Below are 22,890 nucleotides of genomic sequence, written 5' to 3' on the forward strand. Positions count from 1 at the left end.
ACAGTGGTGTGATCACAGCTCACTGCAGCCTTCATCTCCTGGGCTCAAGCAATCCTCCCACCTCAGCTTCCTGAGTAGCTGGGACTACAGGCACACGCCACCATGCCTGGCTAATTTTTTCCTATTTTTTGTAGAAATGGAGTCTCACTATATTGCCCAGGCTGGTTTTGAACTCCTGGACTCAGGAGATCCTCCCATCTCAGCCTCCCAAAGTGCTAGGATTACAGGTGTGAACCCATATCCAGCCGAATTTCCTTTAATGAAGGAATGTTGGTGGCAAATTCTCTAAGTTATTTGTCTAAAATTGTTTTTACAAGGTAGGAGGATTGCTTACACCTAAGACCAGCCTGGGCAAGAAAGTGAGACCCTGTCCTACCAAAAAGAAAAAAAAAAGGCTGAGCATGGTGGCACATTCATGTCGTCCCAGCTACTTGTGAGGCAGGGGTGGGAGAATTGCTATGATCCTGCCACGAGTTCCAGCCTGGGCAACAGAGTGAGACCCTGTCTCTAAATAAATAAATAAATAATTTTGCTTCACTTCATTCTGCAAGATAATTTTGCTGAGAATAGAATTCTAGAATATCAATTTTCTCCCCTCTCTGAACACATTAAAATACTATATTACTGTATTTGGGCATCATTGTTGATGTCAAGAAATCAGCTATTAGTCTAATTACTTTTCCTATGAGATGAGTTGTCTTTTCTTTCTGACTGCTTTTACAATTTGTTTTTTCTTGAGTGTTCTATTTTTGAACAATAGGTCTAGGTGAGAATTTCTGTTTATTTAATCTGCATTAAATTGTTGGGCTTCCTGGATTGGCATAGTCCAGTGTTTTGCAACCTACTGGAAAAATGTCAGCTATTGTTTCTTCAAATACTGCTTCTTTCCAGTTGTATCTCTTATCTCCTCCATCCTCCATGCCACTTAACCTCTGTTTTACATTTTCTGTGTCTTTGACTCAATGAACTGCACTCTGGATAATTTATTCAGATCTATTTTCCAGTTCATTAACTCTCATATCAGTTGTGTCTAATCAATTTAACTCACCCATTGCATTTTTATTTTTATTTATTTTTTATTTTATTTTATTTTTTTAAGACAGAGTCTCACTCTGTCACTCAGGCTGGAGCACAGTGGGGCAATCTTGGCTCACTGCAACGTCCGCCTCCTGGGTTCAAGCGATTCTCCTGCCTCAGCCTCCTGAGTAGCTGGGATTACAGGCTCGTGCCACCAAGCCCAGCTAACTTGTGTATTTTTAGTAGAGACAGGGTTTCACCATGTTGGCCAGGCTGGTCACCCATTGCATTTTTAAAATCAATCTTTTATTTCTAAAAGTTATATTTGTTTCCTCTTCAAATCTACTTGGTCATTTTTATGCTCTCTTCTTTCTTTTTTTTTTTTGAGACGGAGTCTGGCTCTGTCACCCAGGCTGGAGTGCAGTGGCCGGATCTCAGCTCACTGCAAGCTCCGCTTCCCGGGTTTACACCATTCTCCTGCCTCAGCCTCCCGAGTAGCTGGGACTACAGGCTCCCGCCACCTCGCCTGGCTAGTTTTTTTGTATTTTTTGGTAGAGACGGGGTTTCACTGTGTTAGCCAGGATGGTCACGATCTCCTGACCTTGTGATCTGCCCGTCTCGGCCTCCCAAAGTGCTGGGATTACAGGCTTGAGCCACCACGCCCAGCCTCTTTTCTTTTTTTTTTTTTTTTTTGAGATGGAGTCTTGCTCTGTGGCCCAGGCTGGATTGCAGTGGTGTGATCTCGGCTCACTGCAACCTCCACCTCCCAGGTTCAAGTGATTCTTCTGCCTCAGCCTCCCAAGTAGCTGGGATAACAGGTGCCCACCACCACGCCTGGCAATTTTTTGTATTTTTAGTAGAGACGGGGTTTCACTGTGTTGGCCAGGATGGTCTCGATCTCCTGACCTCGTGATCCACCCGCCTTGGCCTCCTAAGGTGTGGGGATTACAGGCATAAGCCACCACGCCCAGCCTCTTTTCTTTTTTTTAACACACTGTTGCTGGCTGGAAAACTCTCTTATTTCTTCCTCATAGTTTCAAGCTTCCCTTTAATTTCTAAAAACGTGTGAACTATATCTGCTGTATATTCTGTGAATAACAATTCCAACACAGTTTTTCCAAGTCTACTTTTCCCTGCTATTGTTTTGCTGGTTCTTACTCACAGTGTCTTATTTCCTTGTATGTTTATAACGTTTTGGCTGTGAGTTCATATTCCTGGAAACTTTACCCATGGAAATTCTTTGAGGCCTGAATTAGAGTTGAGTTCCTCCAGAGATGGATGTTTTCCTCTCTCAGTCATCTGGGGGTGCCATCAACCAGGTTGCACTTCAAAATACGTTACCTACTTTAGATAGTCTGAACCATACAGGTAGCATTAATAATTCTGGCTTCAAACCCACATTAGAGGGCAGGCACAGTGGTTCATGCCTGTAATCCCAGCACTTTGGGAGACTGAGGCGGGAGGATCACCTGAGATCAGGAGTTCGAGACCAGCCTGGCCAACATGGCGAAATCCCATCTCTAGTAAAAATACAAAAAAATTAGCCAGGCATGGTGGCGGGTGCCTTTAGTCCCAGATACTCAGGAGGCTGAGGCAGGAAAATCGCTTGAGCCCGGGAGGTGGAGGTTGCAGTGAGCTGATACCACACCACAGCACTCCAGCCTGGGAGACAGAGTGAGTGAGACTCCGTCTCAAAAAAACAAAAACAAAAAACCCACATTAGATCAGGCTTGTTATAGATTGTCAGGGAGAGTTTTTTTTTTTTTTTTTTCTCCCTTCCACCCAGCACCAAAACCAAGAAAGGCAAAATTCTTTGCTGCCTTTCTTCATGACAAATTTATTTTTTGTTCATGTTCAGAGAATAGCTGTTTGGAATCCCAGCTTTACATAGGGAATCTCCTGTTAGTCTCTGCATATCAGGTGGGCCCAGGCTTCACCTCTGGTCTCCTTTCCAGCACAAGTGCTCTGACAGGCAGCTCAAGTTCACCTGGGTCGGGTTTGGCAGATACTCCTAAGGCAAAAGCTGATGTCAAGCTCACTTTCCCCCCAGATTACTGTTTTCACTGCACATTTGTACTGTTGAGGATTTCTTGCCAACCCAGTGCTTTTGAAAAGATACTTTCTATTTTTATCCAGCTCAGTGGTTACTTTCATTGGGATGTTTACTGTCACACTCCCAGAAGTGGAGGTCTGAATGTTTTCTAGTCCATCCTTTTTCTGGGCTGTGTCCCTTTAAGGGTTTCATGTTGCTATAGAGATCTCAGTTCCAATAGCCTACCTTCAACGGGCCCAGGACCTTGTTTTCTCTTCCAGGCACAACGACTAAAACCCTAGGATTTATGTTGCCAGCTGATGTTGGTGAACACCTTTAGGGCAGCGGTGGCTTCAGCATCTTTTTTTGGTCACTGGGGCGTATAGACACCAACAAATTATGTATATTCACTTTATCCGTTGGGACCAGTTGTATGCATAGAAAAATGAAGACAGGCCAGGTGCGGTGCCTCACGCCTGTAATCCCAGCACTTTGGGAAGCCCAGGCAGGCAGATCACCTGAGGACAGGTGTTCAGGACCAGCCTGACCAACATGGTGAAACCCCATCTCTACTAAAAATACAAACATTAGCCAGGTGTGGTGGCACATGCCTGTAATCCCAGCTACTCGGGAGGCTGAGGCAGGAGAATCTCTTGAACCTGGGAGGCAGAGGTTGCAGTGAGCTAAGATCACGCCACTGCACTCCAACCTGGGTGACAGAGCAGGACTCCTTCTCAAAAAAAAAAAAAAAAAGAAAGAAAGAAAAAGAAAAAGGAAGACAGGTTCTGTGACTCTAGGTAGCTTCATCTTCTTGTGGACTTCCATGTTTAACTGGTTTTCCCTTAAATTAGCTTAAAAAGGCAGAATTTTTGTTTATCTTCCCATTAGCCAGGTGCTCACCTGCTCTACCCCTCATCTCTTAGGAAATGGAAGTCCACTCTGGCAGTGGTTCTGAACCTTATTAGGGTCATCGGATGCTTGTAGAATCTGCCCAAAGCTATGAACCGTCCTCTAGGAAAACCCAGTGCCAGCCAGATGGGGATGTTCCTGATCCGCTGCTAGACCGTCAGGCGTCTGACAATTTTTCTTTCCAGAGATGGGCTTGGGGTCTGGGGCCTTGGCTTTGGTGGGCTTCTGCTTCCTCAGGAACTCACATTACCTGTACCTACCCTGGGACTCATCAGAAAGCTTTAGGCTCTGTTTGATTGGTCCATTCTATCCTTGACTGGTTTCATATAGTCAAGTGGTTGATTTTGCCAATGGGCCTAAGCCATGTCAGTCTAAGGGGAAGTTTTTGTTTTTTCCTTTATAGTGGGTCTGATTTTCCTAACTGCATTTAGCAAATAGCAGTTCCTGGGGCCACTATTGGTCTGGCCCTGATTTATTGTGTTTTCAGTTTGTACTTGAGTTTCAACCTATTTCAAGAAGTCTGTGCCTCTTTTGATTTGTTCTTCAGTGGGTTTTTAATAAACACAAGCAGTCCATTTATCTTTTTGCCTGTGCTTAAGTCTTGGTCTTTCTGTGACTCCCTGCATTTCTAACCTGGCCTTTTTCTTAAACTCTCTGCACTCCTTTCCATCTGTAACATGAATGGGCTGAAGGAGTTCAGACATGCTTGCACTGTACTTTTCTGGGCACCTCGGCAGCTGGTGGGGAGCAAGGGAATGGGCCGTGGGGTGGGGATGCGCCCCCCAGCTCTGCTTCCGCCACAGCAAGCCTGCCTTTATGTGCTTTATATACGAGAACTGGGGTGACATTTATTTTGAGCACGGTTCCATGGGGGGATCCCTGCTGTCCGTGTGTGAGTTTTCCCTGAGCCGGAGTCCTATCTTGTGGGGCGCAGGTGGAAGCAGGGAGAAAAGGCGCTTGTGTCTAACTCAGCCCATCTCTGACACGGTGGCAGATGCCCCTTTCCCCCAACCCCTGATTCTCTTCCTTGTTCCAGTTCCAGGAAGGATGTTACCTTTGATGATGAGAGTGGTAATCCTGCTGCTGCTCCCCGCGGGTCAGGCTGCCCCAAAGGATGGAGTCACAAGGTAACAGGGTTATGAGAACAGGGCTGGGAGGAGGGAGAGTCTCTAGAGAATTCCAAGGGTGTGGTGGGCCCTCCGGGAGGCAGGAGACTAGGGTGTAGGTTCCCTGATCTCTGTATCTCTCCGCCACCAGCCTCCTGTCTTGTGCCTGTCAGAGTGCCACAAAGTGGGCATTCAGTATATGCTTGCTGGACCCATTTGGAATCAGGGAACTCAGCTCCAGTGTGTCATGCAGCACAGGGAAGAAGCTATGGCACCAGGGCAGTGGGGGCTGCAGTTGTTTGTTTGTTTGTTTGTTGTTTTTTTGTTTTGAGACTGAGTCTCACTCTGTCGCCCAGGCTGGAGTGCAGTGGCATGATCTCAGCTCACTACGACCTCCACCTCCCGGGTTCAAGCAATTCTTCTGCCTCAGCCTCCCAAGTAGCTGGGACTACAGGTGCCCACCACCACGCCGGGCTAATTTTTGTATTTTTAGTGGAGACAGGGTTTCACTATATTGGCCAGGCTGATCTCGAACTCCTGACCTTGTGATACACCTGCCTCGGCCTCCCAAAGTGCTGGGATTACAGGCATGAGCCACCGTGCCCGGCCTGCAGTTTTGTTATCAAGACCTTAAGGTGGGCCGGGTGTGGTGGCTCACAACTGTAATCCCAGCACTTTGGGAGGCCGAGGCAGACAGATCACCTGAGGTCAGGAGTTTGAGACCAGCCTGGCCAACGTGGTGAAACCCCATCTCTACAGAAATAAAAAAAAATTAGCCGGGCATGGTGGTACATGTCTGTAATCCCAGCTACTGAGGAGGCTGAGGCAAGAGAATAGCTAGAACCTGGGAGGTGAAGGTTGCAGTGAGCCAAGATCAAGCCTCTGCACTCAGCCGGGGTGACAGAGCGAGACTCCATCTCAAAAAGAACAAAAAAAGACCTTATGGTGGGAACACCAAAGAAGTAGAGATCATTAGCATGTCATTTCTATGTTATCTGAATACCTTCTGAAGGTTTTATTTATAAATACTGTGCAATGGGTATGCTGGGTAGAAGGGGAAACAGCCACAGAACAGCCACAAGGGCTGGTAGCCGTGACAAAAGTCGCTGCAACCCCTGCCAGCTCTCTGGCATCACAGGTCTGGATTGACTTGGGCAAACAGTTAACCCAGTCCAGAATTAGGAGCACATTTGGAGCTTGAAGGACTGACAAAGAGATCCTGAGCAGCTTGAAACCGCAGAACCAACAGATATATCCTGTCCTTGAAAAAGTATAGGTCAATTTTATGTCATGGAGCAAACTGGGTCTATATAAAACTGAGCAGTGCCATCGGGCTCCACTAGAGACCTGCCCCTCGGCTCCCAGCATCGAAGGGGAGGGGTGCCGTGACCCATGTTGTCCTGCCACTCACTGGGCTGTTTTCTTGAATCTCTAACTTGTGTCTAATAGGTGTGGCCTCATCTGCCTTTACCTAACCAGATGTTTTTATCTGGGTTTTCATTTGAAGTCTAAGGTAGCCAGCTGCAAAAACAGAGTCTGAGGGAGTTAAGGATTTGGTTCCAAGGAGACCAGAAGAGCCTACTCCCTACAAGGTTTTTGGAATTTTGGGGGCAACTCCCTTTGGGTCTGGGGAGAGAACTCTGCCAGGAGATTGGAAGGCAGAAGGTTGACAGGCTGGGCCCTCAGGGAGGCTCTCTCCAAGGGTGGTCCTCCCCTTCCTCCTCCAGGCCAGACTCTGAAATGCAGCATCAGCTCCTGCCCAACCCCTTCCAGCCAGGCCGGGAGCAGCTCGGGTGAGTAGGCTGAGCTGGGGGTGCTTTCAGGGAGACGACCAGGCCCGGGGCTGCAGACTCACCTCTCCCGGGCTGATTCTCCACTTTTCTGACAGACTTCTGCAGAGCTACCTAAAGGGACTAGAAAGGACAGACGTGCAGCCGGAGCATCTGAGCCGGGAGCAGGGTGAGGGGCTGGGCTGATGGGGCCAGGGACGGGAGGCTCTGGGCAGCCAGATCTGGGACTGACCTCGGCTGCCCCATTGACTCCTGCCTTCTCCACCTCCCCAGGCACCTCTTCTAATCCAGCTTCTCTTCTCTAGTTCTCCTCTACCTCTTTGCCCTCCATGACTATGACCAGAGTGGACAGCTAGATGGCCTGGAGCTGTTGTCCATGTTGACAGCTGCTCTGGCCCCTGGAGCTGCCGACTCTCCTACCACCAACCCGGTAAGCTCTGCTGGATGGAGATCCCCCGTAAAGGAGACCCAGTGCTTTGGGGTTTGGGTCTTTCTCATCATAACTCTTTTGGTGAATCCTCTGTAAAAGGAGGGCTCAGAGCTTACACGGCAGGGATGCAAGGGTGGGTTGGGGAGGGTCAGGACCCCTGGGGAACATCCCTGTCACTGGAGACCCCACAGTGACTCTGCTTCCACAGGTGATCTTGATAGTGGACAAAGTGCTCGAGACCCAGGACCTGAATGGGGATGGGCTCATGACCCCTGCTGAGCTCATCAGCTTCCCGGGAGAGGCCCCCAGTCACGTGGAGCCCGGAGAGCCCCTTGCTCCATCTCCTCAGGAGCCACAAGCTGTTGGGAGGCAGTCCCTGTTAGCTAAAAGCCCATTAAGACAAGAAACACAGGAAGCCCCAGGTCCCAGAGAAGAAGCAAAGGGGCAGGTAGAGGCCAGAAGGGAGTCTTTGGATCCTGTCCAAGAGCCTGGGGGCCAGGCAGAGGCTGAAGGAGATGTTCCGCGGCCCAGAGGGGAAGCTGGGGGCCAGGCAGAGGCCAGGGAGAATGGAGAGGAGGCCAAGGAACTTCCAGGGGAAACACTGGAGTCTAAGAACATCCCAAATGAGTTTGAGGTGCACATTGTTCAACTGGAGAATGATGAGATCTAGATCTCGAAGATACAGGTACCCCACGATGTCTCAGTTTCAGAACATAAGCCCTGAAGCGGGCAGGGGAATGTACGCTGGGACAAGGACCACCTCTGTGCCCCCTGTCTGGTCCCAGTAGGTATCAGGTCTTTCTGCGCAACTCAGGGAGACCCTAAGTTAAGGGGCAGATTGCCAATAAAGAACTGAGTGAATTCATCCCCCCGGGCCACCTCTCTACCCGTCCAGCCTGCCCAGACCCTCTTAGGGGAACGGGGGTTGGGGACACCAAAAGGACAGGGATGCCGCCTTCCCAGTGTTTCTGGGCCTCACGGTGCTCCGGCAGCAGACCGCATGGTGCCAGCCATGGCCAGCTGCAGAGGACCCAGTGAGGGAAGCTCAGTCTATCCCTGAGCCCCAAACACTCTCTGGTTCCCCCTCAGCTGGTGTTCAGACACCCCATGCTCTCCTGCTGCTCAGGGCAGGTGGCCCCATCACCCTGTATCTGCCCCCACCCGCAGTAATGTTAATCATCACTAAAACTTTCTGAGAGCCTCGTACACATCAGGCATCATGCTGGGCATTATATATATTACATGATTTTATCCTCGCAATAATTCTGTAGCCAGGCAGAATTGGCTCCATTTGACAGATGAAGAAATTGAGGCGGATTGTGTTAAGCGCTGTACCCTAAGGTGACATGCAGCTAATTAAATGGCAGATTTGAATCCAGGACTGTCTGACTCTAAAGCCCTTTACATTATATGCTCTTTACATTATAAGGCCTTATCCACTCTATATTGGAGTTGGCCCCAATTCCAATATGTGTTCCAGATCCGACCTCCCTGAGGACAACACTCTATCTTGGGGCACATTTGTGGCTGAGGCATCCCCTTAATTCCAAGGTGGGCTCCGCGGGTGAGACTTTCAGGCTCTGGGGCAGTCAGCGGGAGGAGATATTTTTGGACAACAAAGACGCCACCAAATCACAGGCTGGTGGGCAGGGCAGAGGAGGCGCCCCACCGCCTCGCCCCCCACTGGCCTGTCAGTTTGGCTCAGCCGTGTGGACTCCCAGCTTCTGAGCTATGGGAATAGAGTCTGCACAACGCAGGGCCCCAAAGAGCTCTCATGGCTTCTGGTTCTTTGGCAGGTTCGCTGGGTATGGGGCACTGAGTGTCCTCCCCAGCCAGGGCAGAGCTGGCGGCAAGCCTGGGGCACTTCTTGCTGCTATAGCCCAGGCAGCCCCTCCTCCGGGCCTGGGTGGAGAGGTTAATTTGGGGAATGGACACAAGGAGGGAGGACTGGAGAGTCAGAGCCTCAGGAATGCCCAGCCAGAGCAGTTCAGACATCGAGGACAGAAGCTGCCAGGGGAAGCTGGCTCTGAGGAAGATTTATTCGCTCTGAGGCTCTGCAGGGAGAGACGTGTGGGGAACACAGGACACAGGCAGAGTCCTCCCCACAGCCTGCATCTGTCCCCTGAGCAGGGCAACCTGGATGCCAGGCTGGATGGAGGGGAGAAGGCGATGCAGCCGCAATGTCAGCCTCCATAGTGTGCGGGGAGCCGGCACCTCCTACCGCACCGGCTCTGACATGATGCCATCAAAGCCCTGCTGGCCACACTTCTTGCCGGCCACCTGGCATCCAAATCTCAGTGCTTCCTGCACGCTCCTCCCTGGAGGAGGGACAAGTAACTAGGTCAGCCAGGTGTTTGGGGCAGGGACAGGTCCCAGTCCTTTTCCCCTCCTGCTGCCATACTCACCCTGGGAGAGGCTGAAGATGACGGAGGCATTGAAGGTGTCTCCAGCCCCCAGGGTATCCACCACGCGGGGTGGCGGGAAAGCATCCGAGTGGATCAGTTTGCCATCAGGGCCTAGGGCGTCGGCGCCCTCCTCAGCCCAGGCACAGATAAGCACAGCCCTGCAAGACAGCTCCACTCAGCTGGGCGTTAGCCCACTCCATCCCCCCAGCCATGCCCCCAACCCCAGGGTGGACCCCTGGAGTCCAGGCTCATCCTGTACCCCCTAGAGCCCCTTCCTGGCTTCCCCGGCTCACCCTGTCCTCACACGACCATACAGGCCCCTCAGGGCTTCCCCTGCTGACTGGAACCCCAAGTGCTTGGCCACATCTTTGCTGACAAACACCTGTGGGCAGTGGAAGAGAAGCTGGTGGTCACTTCTAACTCTTCACTCACCAACAGCAGCCTGGCGTTCCCCCATTACAACACGACTCCCCTAACACGTCCACATAGATCCAAACATAGCAGCTCACTGTCCCACGGGAACGTGGTTTCCTTTTTTCTTTATTTTTTGTAAAGACAGGGTCTCCCTGCGTTGTCGAGGCTGGTCTCGAACTCCTGGCCCCAAACGATCTTCCTGCCTCAGCCTTCCAAATTTCTGGGATTACAGGTGTGAGTCACCGCACCCGGCCAGAAACACATTTTTATTGATGCTTATATATAATAGAATACCTAAATTGTGAAACAAAAGCCCTGGTCCGTTTGTTCTCGGATTAGTGGATTGAAAACCACAGAAAGCCTTGAGCGCCACCTTGGGGTGGAATCTACCACCGCCGTGCTGGCTCCCCGGAGCAGTTTTGCTGGGTTTTCCCACAACTATGTCCTGTGGGTATGGTTTCTTCATCTAGAAAGCAACGGGGCTCCCTCAACCCTACCTACACTTTAGAATCTCCAGAGGAAGTTTTGGTAAAAACAAAAAAAAAACACCGAAGCCTTAACTCTACCCATGCCAATCAACACCAAGATGGTGCGGGCTCAGGCACTGCAATCCTCCTGCCTCAGCCTCCTGAGTAGCTGGGACTCTAGGTACACACCACCCTGCCAGGAATTTTTTTTTTCTTTTTTTTGTATAGAGACAGGGTCTTGCAATCTTGAACTCCTGGGCTGAAGTGATCCTCCTGCATTGGCCTCCCAAGGTGCTGGGATTACAGGTATGAGCTACTGCTCCTGGCTCATTTCTTTATTTTCATAGAGACAGGGGTCTCACTATGTTGCCCAGGCTGGTCTTGGACTCCTGGCATCAAGCAATCCTCCTACCTCAGCTTCCCAAAGTGCTGGGATTACAAGTGTGAGCCACTGCACCTGGCCTGCATTCATCTTTTTTAATATGCAGCCAAGGTTGAGGACCTTGGCTGGATGGTCTCCAACCAACTTCTGCTATGAGGCTGGACTTATCTCCCAAATTCCATTTACATCCAGCCTTTTCAAAAAGAGACTCATGTAAGTCTCCTTCCCACCCTCCCCTCACCCCTAGCAGCCCCCACAACCTGCCAGACACCCCTGAGTTGGAAGAAACCTCAGAGAACAGTTGTGTGTCCTCATTCTGCAGAGGAAAAGACTGGGGAGCCCCAGAGAGGAGCTGCTTCCACACAGGCTTGCCCTGTGGCTGTCTAGGCCCTACCCAAGCCCTCTGGGTATTCTTACACCCATGCACCCACCTGGGGCGGAGACATTCTACTCCTTGGTCACTGCTGAGACCTGCACTGGAGTCCAAGGCTAGGGGTCTACCTCTTTGCTTTAACCCCCATCCCCCATCTTCCAACGCCACCAAACCAGGAACCACTATTCCAATTGTGGTAGGCAGGATTAAAGGACTCTGGCTCCCTTTAAGAACCAAATTAGCCAAAAGTGGCAAAGAGAGGCTGAATGGGGCACCCACCACGTCTCCGTAGCCAAACAGCTGAAAGAGCTCCTCTCGTGGCTTCTCCACCTCCACGGACACCCGGATCTTCTGCTCTGGAGGCTGCCTGGTGTTGTGCGCGTCTATCCGCTGCAGCATCTTCACCTGCTCCGATGCGTTCCGGCCCTGGGGCAGGACAGGGCAGCTCAGGACTGCTGGGCACTGCCTGGTCAATCTGGCTCATTCTTCCTGCCCTGCTGAAACTCTGGGTGCGGAGGGAGAGGGCCTCGGGGAGGCTGGGTTAGAACCCCATCCTAAATTAAAAAATTCAGAGCTGTCGTGGACCTTGAAGATCTATCAACCAGCTACTCCATTCCACAGATGAGAAGACTAAAGAATAAAAGAGACTGTGAAAGACCTACCATAGGTTAAATGACGGAGCTAGAACTCAGGACTTCTTAGGATTTCCTCCCACCCAGACTCCAAAACCTCTCTTGGAGTAAAGGCTCTAGTTCTCTTTACTGGGGGCTGAGTTAGGCCCTGTCCTTCCTGCTTCCCCAGAGGTAATGGGTCAGGCCCTAAGCAGTCAGACTTCCGCCAGAGGCAGAGTTGGAGGTGGTGGGGCAGCCCATAGCACAGAAAGCACAGGACTTTGCCTGGAGCCAGCTGTGCCTATGTTCTGCTGTGTGACCTTGAGTAAGTCACTTAATCTTTCTGGGCCTTAGTTTCCTCACCTGCAGACATAAGGAAGGATGGAGAGGGAATGAGGGGGTTGGATTCATTTATCTCTAAGGTACTTCATGGTTCAAAGAAACCAAGGAGGCAGAACATGTGGAGGAGGCTGGCAGGTTGAGCCCCTCAAAACACAGGTAAGGCAGGGCTTGCCTCAATGTGGATCCACTTGAACTGGGTCAGATCAACCTTCTCAAAGTCCGTAGCAGACACATCTGGCAGGCTCCTAGGTCACAGGATGGAAAGGACAGAGAAGAAGGAGCATGATGGGGTCAGCCAGGGCCAGGATCTCTAACTGGCAGTTGTGGACCCTGTGCCTTCACTGCCAGCAGCAGGGCAGGAAGCTGGATCCACAGCACAGGATTCTCAGGCTCAGCTCCAGAGTGGTCACTGTTACAGTGTGCTGGGGTGCCCCTTCCTGAGTTTGAGGTTATGATTAAATTATCTCAGGGTAAACTGAACAGCAATATGTGTCAACTGGCCAGGTCTGTGTGCCTTGGAGACTGCATCTCCCAGAATGCACTAAGAGTGCCAAGCCTACACTTCCCAGAATCCCTTGCAGCAGCACGTGGCTCCCACTGGCAGAGCCCTGGGCAACTATAAAGCCCACGACCCTGTGCCTGGGCTTCCTGGTCCCCCTCACTTCTGGCGCTCCAGCGTTGGGGTTTACCTATGGCACCCCTGTCCTGAGTTTAGTAGCTCCCTGTTGCAACCCTGAGGTCAAAGTAGTTAACACTAGAGGAAGACTTTGTGTTTGGCTGGTTTAGGAAACGAGATCCCCAATAGGAGTCTGCTCCTGAGCCAGAGACCTCAGCTCAGCCAATGTCCCCGCTCCATGTTCTATAGCTGAGTCCTTCCTCTTAACTATAGCTGTGTGATCTACCCGGCCCTTTTGGAGGCTGTTTCCTCACTGATAAATGGGGCCGAAACCCCCAGCCTCCCTGCAGGCTGCTGTAGTTACAGGTAACATGTGTGAATGTGCCTGGACTGAGGCCAGTGGGCAATAAACATTTCTCCTCAGAGCTCCTCTCCTGTAAATAGCTATGTTGCGTCCTTGATCAGGGTTACTAGAGATTGTTGCTTAACAAGCATTTGACTAGGATTGCCCAGTGTGAAGGTCACCTGTAGCACATATGCCTGCCTACTCACTCACTGCACATATGGAGCCCAGGGATGGCTGCCCCTCCTCCAGGTCCAGCAGTCAGGCTGGGCAGTAGGGACAGCCTGAACCTCAGGGCTGCTGGGCTTGGGCCCTCTCAGCTGTAACAGTACCTGGCACATACTAGGTTCTCAGAAAACTAAACCTCTAAAATCCTGCAGGAGGGAGTCTGCGAGTGATAAGTTTCTAGGCCCATGGGGCCTCTCTTGAGTGGCCTGGGACCCAGAAGGGAAGGATAGCCCCTTCCCCCAGGTCAGCACCATGTTAGACGACCCCAATCTGCTGACCCAGGGTTCCCTTTCCCCTCCTTCAGCAATGGCTGTGAATGGTGTGTGGCGTGTGTGGCCTGGCTTCATCATGCCGAAACCTTTGGGGGGCTCATCTCTTTTACACACCCAAACCCCAGCTCCTTGGTGCCATGCTGCAGGCTGGCAACTCTGGGGCTGACCCTGGAAATCCCAGTGGGCCCCCCCAGCCCTTCTTAAGAAGAGTTGACTCCCATCTCCCACCCTTCTGTCCTGAGAACAGTTTCCCCGCACCCACACCCAAGCTGCTGATTAACTATTTAATAATTATGGAGGAATCACGTCATAAATTACATTTTATATAGGCCTCCCTGCCCTTCTGTGGTGTTGACCAAGGCCAAGTCACCAGGCACAGCAAAGCCCATCCCTTCCCACCTCACTTTTCCCCTAATTGAAAGCAATTAGGAAATCACTGGACATTTTGGCAGGGGAGCAATTTCTGGTACACAGAAGCCGCAGAGGGGGCAGTTGGGATGCGCACGGTGGCGAGTAAGGGAACTGATTGAGCCAGCTGATTGGGGGGTTGTAGCGGGGCGAGGCCAGGGGGCCTTACGTGTCATGGAGCACAATGGTACGGTTGCCATTGGAGTTGTTGATGATGCAGCAGGAGCTGGGGGTGTCCCCCTTGCTCTGCCAGGCCACCTGAGACACGTCCACACCCCGCCGCCTGAAGTCGGCCACCAGGAAGCTTAGGGTGGAGGCCGGGCCAGGAAAAGGGTAAGGAGACACAGATTAGAGCCTGCAAGTGGCCTTGACCTCCAATAGGAGTGGAGAGAGGGTGCTGGAGCACACGAGCCTCTAAGAGAAGAAGAGTCCTGTTCTGGGAGTTTTGGTGACGGCGGCAGCAGCTGGCAAGGCACAGACAGTTGTACAAACCTGTCGTAGTATAGGATGGTGCGGCTACCACTGGCCTCGTTGATGATGACCGTGGCGATGGGGACGGAGCCCGTGGTCTGAAAGACCGTGTAGCGTAGGTCCACAGAATAGCGACGGAGGTCATCCAGGACAAAACTGCCAGGGCGGAGTAACCCGAAGCGGGTGCGGTTCGACAAGGGTTTTGGGGACTGGAGGGTAGCTGGCAGGGCCACTAGGGACCCTGAAAGGCAGGGGTGCAAGCAAAGGGGCTGGGAGAGAACTAGGAATCATATTCTTGCCACAGGTAGTGCAACAGGGCAAGAGATGCAGGAGTGCAGAGCCTGGAGTTCAGAGAGAGAAACACTAAGGGCCATCCTTTTAGGTCTTGGCTGAAGCACGCTCCAATCCTGACTGTTTTTCAGTCCAACTCAAGCTGGAAAATATTTGCTGCTGTTCGTAAAGCTAGACAGGACCCTAGAACCTGTACCCTGTTTGAACCAAGCAGGTAGGGGCACCGTGGCTGGTTTCCTGCAATGCCCAAGCAGGATTAATAATTAATCTCCAAGGCAATACTTTGCCCCCAGCTGTCCTCCACAAGCTCATCCATGGTGCTGTCCTCTCTGAGTCCCTCCTAGTCCTAATGCTATGATTCCTCTCACTCTCTGCCTGCCTCCAGGAGGCCCAGCCTGGAAGTGGTGCTGCCTTGGTGAGCCAGCTCACTGCTCTGTCCTCCTGCAGTCAGGTGAACCCTCCTGGGCAATTAGCTGGCTCCCCGTGCCTGATGCCATTCAGTGTGGGCCTGGTCCAGGACTCTCTCTCAGAATGCCCTCCACGCAGAGTGAGCCCCGGGGCAAGGACAAGAGGTCAGCCCCAGCCCTTCCAGCCCTCTCTGGACATGCACTGTTCTGTGCTCAAGAACTGGCAATTATGCCCAGCAGTGCAGCCACCATCCCGGCCAGAGCCCGCTTTCAGCAACACCAAAGCTGGATAATACAGATTTGCATGAAGATACCAAGTCAGGGCATCATCCCTTCACTTACAACTCCCTGAAATAGTAGCTTTCCCAAAGCATTGGAAATTTGGTTTGGTTTGCCAAATAACGTTTGCACCCCAGTGCCTGGGACATGGCAGGTGCTCTCTAAATGTTTGTCAAGACATGGGGAGAATTCTGAATAGCCCACCCATTGGCATGATTGCTGTGTAAATGATAGTCGACCACCCTAAGCCAGAGCCACAGTCCTGCCTCCAGCTCAGAGGAAAGGAGCTATTGAAGAGGTTTAATGAGCCACCAGCCCTTGGCTCTGAGCCGTCCTGTCCCATCTCACAGGGCAGATTCTCTCCCTCTATTCTCTTCCTGCCAGTTCATCAAGGCAGGGAGTTTGGCTGTAGCTCAGGTGGGTGGACTCTGCCGGCAGCCCCCTTCAAACCAGGGTTCAAAGGGCTGCCCTTCACAGGCCAGCAACCTGGCAGCCTGCCCCGGTGCCCACAGTGTGCAAAGTGTGGGCCTCACCTCCTGATAAGTGCTTGCTGAGTCGGCAGCGCCAGGGGTCAAAGGGTTCTGAGGTCCCTGCAGCAGCCAACATGGAGGGCATGCATGAGCCACTTAGGGCTATAGCCCTGACAGCCGGGGAGCTGGAAGGTGTGGGTTCTGAGCCCAGCTTTAGCACGTGGTTTCAGGGTGTCCTTGAACAGGGTACTCTCACTGCTTCAGTGAACAACAGGGACATGAGCACCAGCCCTGCCCCTCAGTTGAGACAGAAACTACGGGCCTGGACCTGGGGGCCGTGGATGGTGGCCATTCCTGAGGGAGGATGGGTACTGTGTGTCCCTAACTGTCTTCTGCCTCAAGCACGGCCAAGATAAGGGACTTAAGATAAGGCAAAGGAAAATCCACCGCAGAGTCTGCAGGAAGCAAGGAAGGAGAAGGGAAGAGGCTGAAGCAGGCTCCAGGAAGTGTCCAGGAAACAAGCTGTGGCAAGGAAAGCTTCACAGGGGCAGCATCAGCCCTCCAACCACAGAGAGGCCGCGCCAAGGCAGGGCTGGGAGTCTGGTGCTCCACTGTGCCCCCTCCCCGCATTTCTGCCGGACACAACCCATTTCTAATCCCCCACCCACCCAGGGTGGACACATCCTTCTTCTCCCCCCACGATGCAGGCAGGCCTTCCCCAGTGGACTCTCCCTCCTGGACTTACTCAGCAACATGGCCAGGGGCCATTGAGCCCATGAAGGCACAGGGGGCTCCGAGCAGGGAGAGAACGGTGCAGGAGTTGGACGCGTTGCCTCCGCGTTGCCATCTCTGGGACAAGCACCTGCAAAGCACAGGGAGGGTCCCTGCAGCCCCAGCAGGCTGGTCCCAAACACAGTTCCCTGTATAGGGGCCTAGAGAATGTGACAGCTGGGGACTCTTCTCAGAAATCATCTAGGCCACCGTCTCACTTTGTACCTGGGGCAGCCGAGGCCGGCCAAGGGAAGGAGCTTGGCTGACAGTGGTGTCTACCTCCCCAGCCGAGGCTAAATTCAAGCTCACAGCAGTTCCTTTCGATATTTCCATCTATTCCTAGGGCATCAGGAAACCACTCACTTGGGTCCATCACTATTTGAGAGCCCCACTAACTCCAGGTCATCTCCTCCTCACCTTTTACCCCAGTCAGAGCTGCTCTGGAGGCTGCACCTTTGGCCTCCTCCTTGAGTACTGGAGCAACTCCAAGGACCTTGGGGACTAAGTGCCTCTTCCCAAAGGTATCACATTTACATCTACCCCTGTCATAGGAGTGTCTACTTCAATAGAAACTGCAGAGCTATAAAATCAAATGAGTAAGACAGGACAGCAAACCTGGACGTTGGTCATTTAAGAAGTGGCAGCAGGGAGCACTTCTCCATCTTTACTAAGAACCGATCAAAAGGAAACTAACAAGACACACATGAACGGCTACATTGTCATTAGCAGCAAAAATGATAACTTTCACATAGAGGGTCAAAGCACTGATCCTCTCACAGTGTCACTGGAGCCCAAATGAGAAGTCGTTGATGAATGTTATTACTTTTGAGGTAAGAATGGTGTTGTTATTTCTATTGTGCCAGATCCAATAATAATAATAATTGTGGCAGTTTACAATAAAAGGAACAGTACCAAAGAACCACTAATTAAGAGAAAAAACTGAACCAGAATTTTTAGGCCAAAGCATATTTGTACACAAAACTTCAGTTTTGGGAAAAGGGGAGCATGATGTCATTAGAAAAAAATTATAGTAGGCCAGGTGCAGTGGCTCATGCCTATAATCCCAGCACTTTGGGAGGCCAAAGCAGGAGGATCACTGGAGCCCAGAAGTTCAAGACCAGCCTGGGCAACAAAGGGAGATTTTGTCTCTAAAAAAAAATTTAAAAATTAACTGGGTGTGGTGGTGCATACTCAGGAGGCTGAAGTTGGTGGAGCGTATGAGCCCGGGAGGTTTAGGCTGTAGTGAGCCATGATACTGCACTCCAGCCTGGGTGGCAGAGTAAGATCCTGTCTCGAAAACAACAATAACAACAATGACAAAGGATAGTAATTTTTTTTTTTTTTTGAGACAGAGTCACTCTGTCACCCAGGCTGGAGTACAATGGCATGATCATGGTTCACTGCAGCCTCAACCTCCCCTGCTCAACTGATCCCCCCACCTCAGCCTCCTGAGTAGCTGGGATTATAGGTGTACATCACCATGCCCTGCTAATTAAAAAAAATTTTTTTCTGTGGAGATGGAATCTCCTTATGTTGCCCAGGCTGGTCCTGAACTACTTGGCTCAAGCGATCCTCCTGCCTTGGCTTCCCAAAGTGCTGGGATTATAGGTATGAGCCACTGCACCCAGCTGGTCAAAGATTTTCAAGCTGGCTGGGCGCGATGGCTCACAACTGTAATCCCAGCACTTTGGGAGGCTGAGGTGGGAGGATCACGAGGTCAGGAGTTCAAGGCCAGCCTGGGCAAGATGGTGAAACCCTGTCTCTATTAAAAATACAAAAATAAGCCAGATGCGGTGGCAGGTGCCTGTAATCCCAGCTATTCGGGAGACTGAGGCAGGAGAATCGCTTGAACCCAGAGGGTGGAGGTTGTAGTGAGTCGAGATCACGCCACTGCACTCCAGCCTGGGCAACAGAGTAAGACTCTGTCTAAAAAAAAAAAAAAAAAAAGAAAAGAAAAGAAAAGAAAAGACTTTCAAGCTGAGCTTTACAGAAATTTTTACGAAAAGAAAGGAGGAATCTTGAGGGATCTGTGACTTGATCAATAGTGAAGGACAAAGCTGACGTGGGAACCCAAGTTTCCTGACACCAAAGCCATTGCTATTTACTCCGTATTTTAAAACTAAAAGTAGTTAGGCCCAAGCTTTGATGAGGTTTCTAAGAAAGGGTATAGAATTTTACTCTGGGACAGCCAGGCACGGAGGCTCACGCCTGTAATCCCAGCACTTTGGGAGGCCAAAGTGGTTGGATCATGAGATCAGGAGATCAAGACCATCCTGGCTAACACGGTGAAACCCCGTCTCTACTAAAAATACAAAAAATTAGCCAGGCGTGGTGGCGGGCGCCTGTAGTCCCAGCTACTCAGGAGGCTGAGGCAGGAGAATGGCATGAACCCGGGAGGTGGAGCTTGCAGTGAGCAGAGATCGCGCCACTGCAGTCCAGTCTGGGTGACAGAGCGAGACTCCGTCTTAAAAGAAAAAAAAAAGGAAAGAAAAAAAAGAAAAGAATTTTACTCTGGGGAAACCCTTCAAAGTCACACTGATATTTCCTGTGCAGGAATGCTCAGCTGAAGGCTGGGCACGGTGGCTCACGCTTGTAATCTCAGCACTTTGGGAGGCTGAGGCAGGTGGATCACCTGATGTCAGGAGTTTGAGACCAGCCTGACCAACATGGAGAAACTCCGTCTCTACTAAAAGTACAAAATTAGCCGGGTGTGGTGGCACATGCCTGTAATCCCAGTTACTTGGGATGCTGAGGCAGGAGAATCACTTGAACCCAGGAGGCAGAGGTCGCAGTGAGCCAAGATCGCACCATTGCACTCCAGCCTGGGCAACAAGAGCGAAACTGTCTCAAAAAAGAAAAAAAAAGTGCTCAGCTGAGCAGGGGGATGCTTTCTGGAAGTCTCTCATTGGTATGGACTCTGGGAGGCAGGGGACATGTCCCAGGGGTCTGGCTGAGCTCCAGGTGGCAGCTCCCGAGAGTCCCCAACTGTCTGTGAAGCACAGAGACCCTGGGACAGGCGGGGCTCAGACACCCAGGAAGGTCTGGGTCCCCACTCAGATGTGCTTCTCTGGGAGGCACAACAGTCCAGGAGCCAGGCTGCAGGGAGCCAGAGCCATGGGGCTGTGGGGGAGGCATGGCCTGGAGGGCAGGGAGCATGATGGATTGGGGAGGGGCTCTTTAGAGAGGGACCTCTCTCAGTGCCCACTTTCAGAACCTGCCCCATCAGTGTGGGCGCTAGCAGGACCTCCTTCCCCTACCTTCCTGACAAAATTAAGCTGAGAGGAAATGGGACTTCAGCTCTGACAGAGGTGCTGACTCTTTCCCCAGGCTCTCCACGGTCCTCGGAGAACCCGTGGCCCTGGAATTTGCACTGTTCCCCTGAGATGAACCCAACTCCTCACTGAGTGCAATGCCCTGGGGCTGCCTCGACTTTGCACAGCGGGTTAGATCCACACAGTGGCATGCCTTTGCCCCTTCCCCACTGTCCCTGCACCCCTGGCAAGGGGCCCTAACCTCTGGCAAACCAAAGTAAAGGGTCAACTCCAAGAACAGCAAAGGGACAGGGTATACAGGAGATGACAGAGGGCAGGGACCCTGGACTCCATGCTAGGAGCTGCAGCTGCTGCTGTGCCACCATTTAACTCTGTGGCCTTAGAAAACTTCTCCAAATCTTCAGCTTCTTTATGTATATAAAAGATTTCACTGATCTTTACACAGTTTCCATGGGCTGCTGGGAGGAGAGTATAAAATAATATATGTGATGGTGCTTTGTGACCCCAAAGCCTGGGGAGTGCTGGGGTCTCTCACCTCAGTTAGCCTCTCAGTCATCAGTGCTGTCGTGTCTTTCTGGAGTTCAGTCTTGAACTGCCTCTTATCCAGTTCTTAGCTGGGACAACTAATATAGCCCAGGAGCAATTCTCAGTGTTCTAAGCACTCACTGACTGCACCAAGAGAAAGCTAGTGTCCCGCCCCACAGAAATGCCTTCACAGCATTACAGCGTAACTAATGGTGGGGCCCTTAGCAAGAGGAAATACAAGAACCAATAAGCCGGGTGTGGTGGCTCATGCCTGTAATCTCAGCACTTTGGGGGACTGAGACGGGCAGATAACTTGAGGTCAGGAGTTTGAGACCAGCATGGCCAACATGTCTCTACAAAGAAAAGCCCTGTCCCTACAAAAAAAAAAAAACAAAAACAAACAAACAAACAAAAAGCCGGGCATGATGGCATACGCCTGTAATCCCAGCTACCCAGGAGGTTGAGGCAGGAGAATTGCTTGAATCCAGGAGGCGGAGGTTGCAGTGAGCCAAGATCGTGCCACTGCATTCCATCCTGGGCAACAGAGCGAGACTCCATCTCAAAAAGAAAAAGAACCAACAAATCAGCTGGATGCAGTGGCTCACGCCTGTAATCCCAGCACTTTGAGAGGCCAAGGCAGGAGGACTGCTTGAGCCCAGGAGCTCAAGACCACCCTGATCAACATAGTGAGAAACCATCCCTACACAAAATTTAAAATACAGCTGTGATGGTGACGTGCGTGTGTAGTCCCAGCTACTCAGGAGGCTGAGGTGGGAGGATCACTTGAGTCTGGGAGGTCAAGGCTGCAGTGAGCATGGTTGCGCCGCCACTGCACTCCAGCCTGGACGACACAATGAAACCCTGTCTCAAAAAAAAAAAAAAAGAACCAACAAGTGACTTCAGTTTCCAGCAGACAACTGAGAAGGATGTTTCCACTACTAAACAGTGTTCACTGACCTTTGTGAAGAGGACTTCTGGTAAACTCCTCTTGGAATTTAGCACCAGGAAAAAGCTTGCCGGGGCTCATGAATCAGTTCTATCCATACATAAACCATGACATCTCATGTTTGCCTCCAGTACCAGCAAGCCCTGAGCTATAGTCTAAGCTCAAATACCACGGTCTTAAATGTTCTGCAACAGTGTAACTGTACATACTTTTTACTGTAAACTACCTCAAATCTTTCTCAGGAATAGGTGCGAGATATGTGTGATAAATAAGTTAGAAGTAAATGTTGATGAGAGGCAAGTGGGTTTAAAAAGAAGCAGCAGAAGCAGGAAACGGGTCCTGCACCTTGGTAGCTGTGTGCCCCTGGATAAGCCCCTTCGTCTCTGAATCTATACTTGCTTATCAGTAAAATGGGGATCCTGATGCCTGACACCGTCCCTGAGTTGAAATGGAAATTGGCTAACACAATGCTATTAAATCCTGGGTCGTCTTATTAAAGACCTCATTCCTTCCTCTCTTCTCTCATACTGGGAGCCCCCCCAGGACTCCCGGGTAGAGGGCGCCTGTCCGGCCTTGAAGCTGGGCTCTCAGGGCCTCACTGCGGGGTCTCTGCAGCCTCGGTCGCTGGCACAAATGCTGGACTGCAGCAGCCGCTGGGGTCCCCTAGGGGACCTGGGCGCCCCTACCTTATCTCTGAGTCCTCCTTAGGGTACTTGTCCACCAGGCTGATGACGTCCAGCACCACTAGCCCCACGCACAGGATCTGCTTCTCTTCCATGAGGCTGATCCCAGAGCTTCCTGCCCGCCCGACTGACGGGTTCCTCCCGGCCTCTGCCTGTTATCCAGGAGGATGGTGTCCTCGCTCCCAGCTGCCCTGGCTCCTCCTCCGCGTGGGAGCTCCTCCTCCAGGGAGCCACCTGCAGCGGCGAGGGGTGCAGGAAACGAAAGGAGCTGGGCCCTTGCTCCCGACACCCGAAGACACAAGCTGGCCTGGGAAAGCCAACCCGGAGGTCTTGGCCCCCGGTCTTCCCGTAGCAGGTTGCCTGGGCCTGCAGATGGCAACGCCTCCCACTTCTCTGCCTCAGTTTCCTCGCTTGTCAGATGGACTCGGAGCTGATGCAAACCTTTCTAAAGCGCGGCTAAGCGATCTCGAGAATGCAAAGAGAAAATGCGCTGGAAATGCGCTACGTGCCCCGCCCTCTGCTGCACCTGCGTCTCGGACTCCCGACCCTGGACCCGCGAGGTAGAGCTGGGCCTGCATCTGCAGCCCTGCCTGAAGACCGTGGTCGCGGCTGCCCCGCCCCGCCCGGGTT

At 51.7% G+C, this 22,890-nt stretch overlaps 2 protein-coding genes across 5 annotated transcripts in view; one reads left to right on the forward strand and one right to left on the reverse strand.

Moving 5' to 3' along the window:
* The window catches only part of CGREF1 (cell growth regulator with EF-hand domain 1), a 12,109-nt gene extending 2,195 nt beyond the window's left edge, over positions 1-9,914 (forward strand). The window contains exons 2-6 of one of the 2 annotated variants that reach the window (XM_011972653.1): positions 4,995-5,085; positions 6,792-6,857; positions 6,953-7,023; positions 7,160-7,284; positions 7,493-8,658. In XM_011972653.1, coding sequence (XP_011828043.1) covers positions 5,006-5,085; positions 6,792-6,857; positions 6,953-7,023; positions 7,160-7,284; positions 7,493-7,954 — 804 coding nt within the window. In that variant the 5' untranslated portion in view covers positions 4,995-5,005 and the 3' untranslated portion in view covers positions 7,955-8,658. Of the gene's footprint in view, positions 1-4,630; positions 5,086-6,791; positions 6,858-6,952; positions 7,024-7,159; positions 7,285-7,492; positions 8,659-9,414 lie in introns of those variants that run through there. The other variant, XM_011972654.1, reaches the window with a different exon arrangement.
* Positions 8,524-22,879, reverse strand: KHK (ketohexokinase (fructokinase)). 3 transcript variants are annotated; one of them, XM_011972650.1, is made up of 9 exons: positions 22,264-22,879; positions 16,809-16,925; positions 14,638-14,772; positions 14,315-14,449; positions 12,451-12,523; positions 11,605-11,751; positions 9,983-10,071; positions 9,690-9,847; positions 9,306-9,602 (listed from the first exon to the last, which is right to left on the reverse strand). In XM_011972650.1, the coding sequence occupies exons 1-9, from the start codon at positions 22,353-22,355 to the stop codon at positions 9,502-9,504; spliced, it is 1,047 nt and encodes a 348-aa protein (XP_011828040.1). In that variant the 5' UTR covers positions 22,356-22,879; the 3' UTR covers positions 9,306-9,501. The 3 variants fall into 3 exon arrangements, with proteins under 3 accessions (XP_011828042.1, XP_011828041.1, XP_011828040.1); XM_011972652.1 differs by lacking the exon at positions 14,638-14,772 and having other exon boundaries at positions 8,524-9,602; XM_011972651.1 differs by lacking the exon at positions 14,315-14,449 and having other exon boundaries at positions 8,524-9,602.
* Between the last annotated feature and the right edge of the window lie 11 nt (positions 22,880-22,890).

This window comes from Mandrillus leucophaeus, unplaced genomic scaffold, assembly GCF_000951045.1.
Source record: "Mandrillus leucophaeus isolate KB7577 unplaced genomic scaffold, Mleu.le_1.0 Scaffold13, whole genome shotgun sequence".
Lineage (NCBI taxonomy): Eukaryota > Metazoa > Chordata > Mammalia > Primates > Cercopithecidae > Mandrillus > Mandrillus leucophaeus.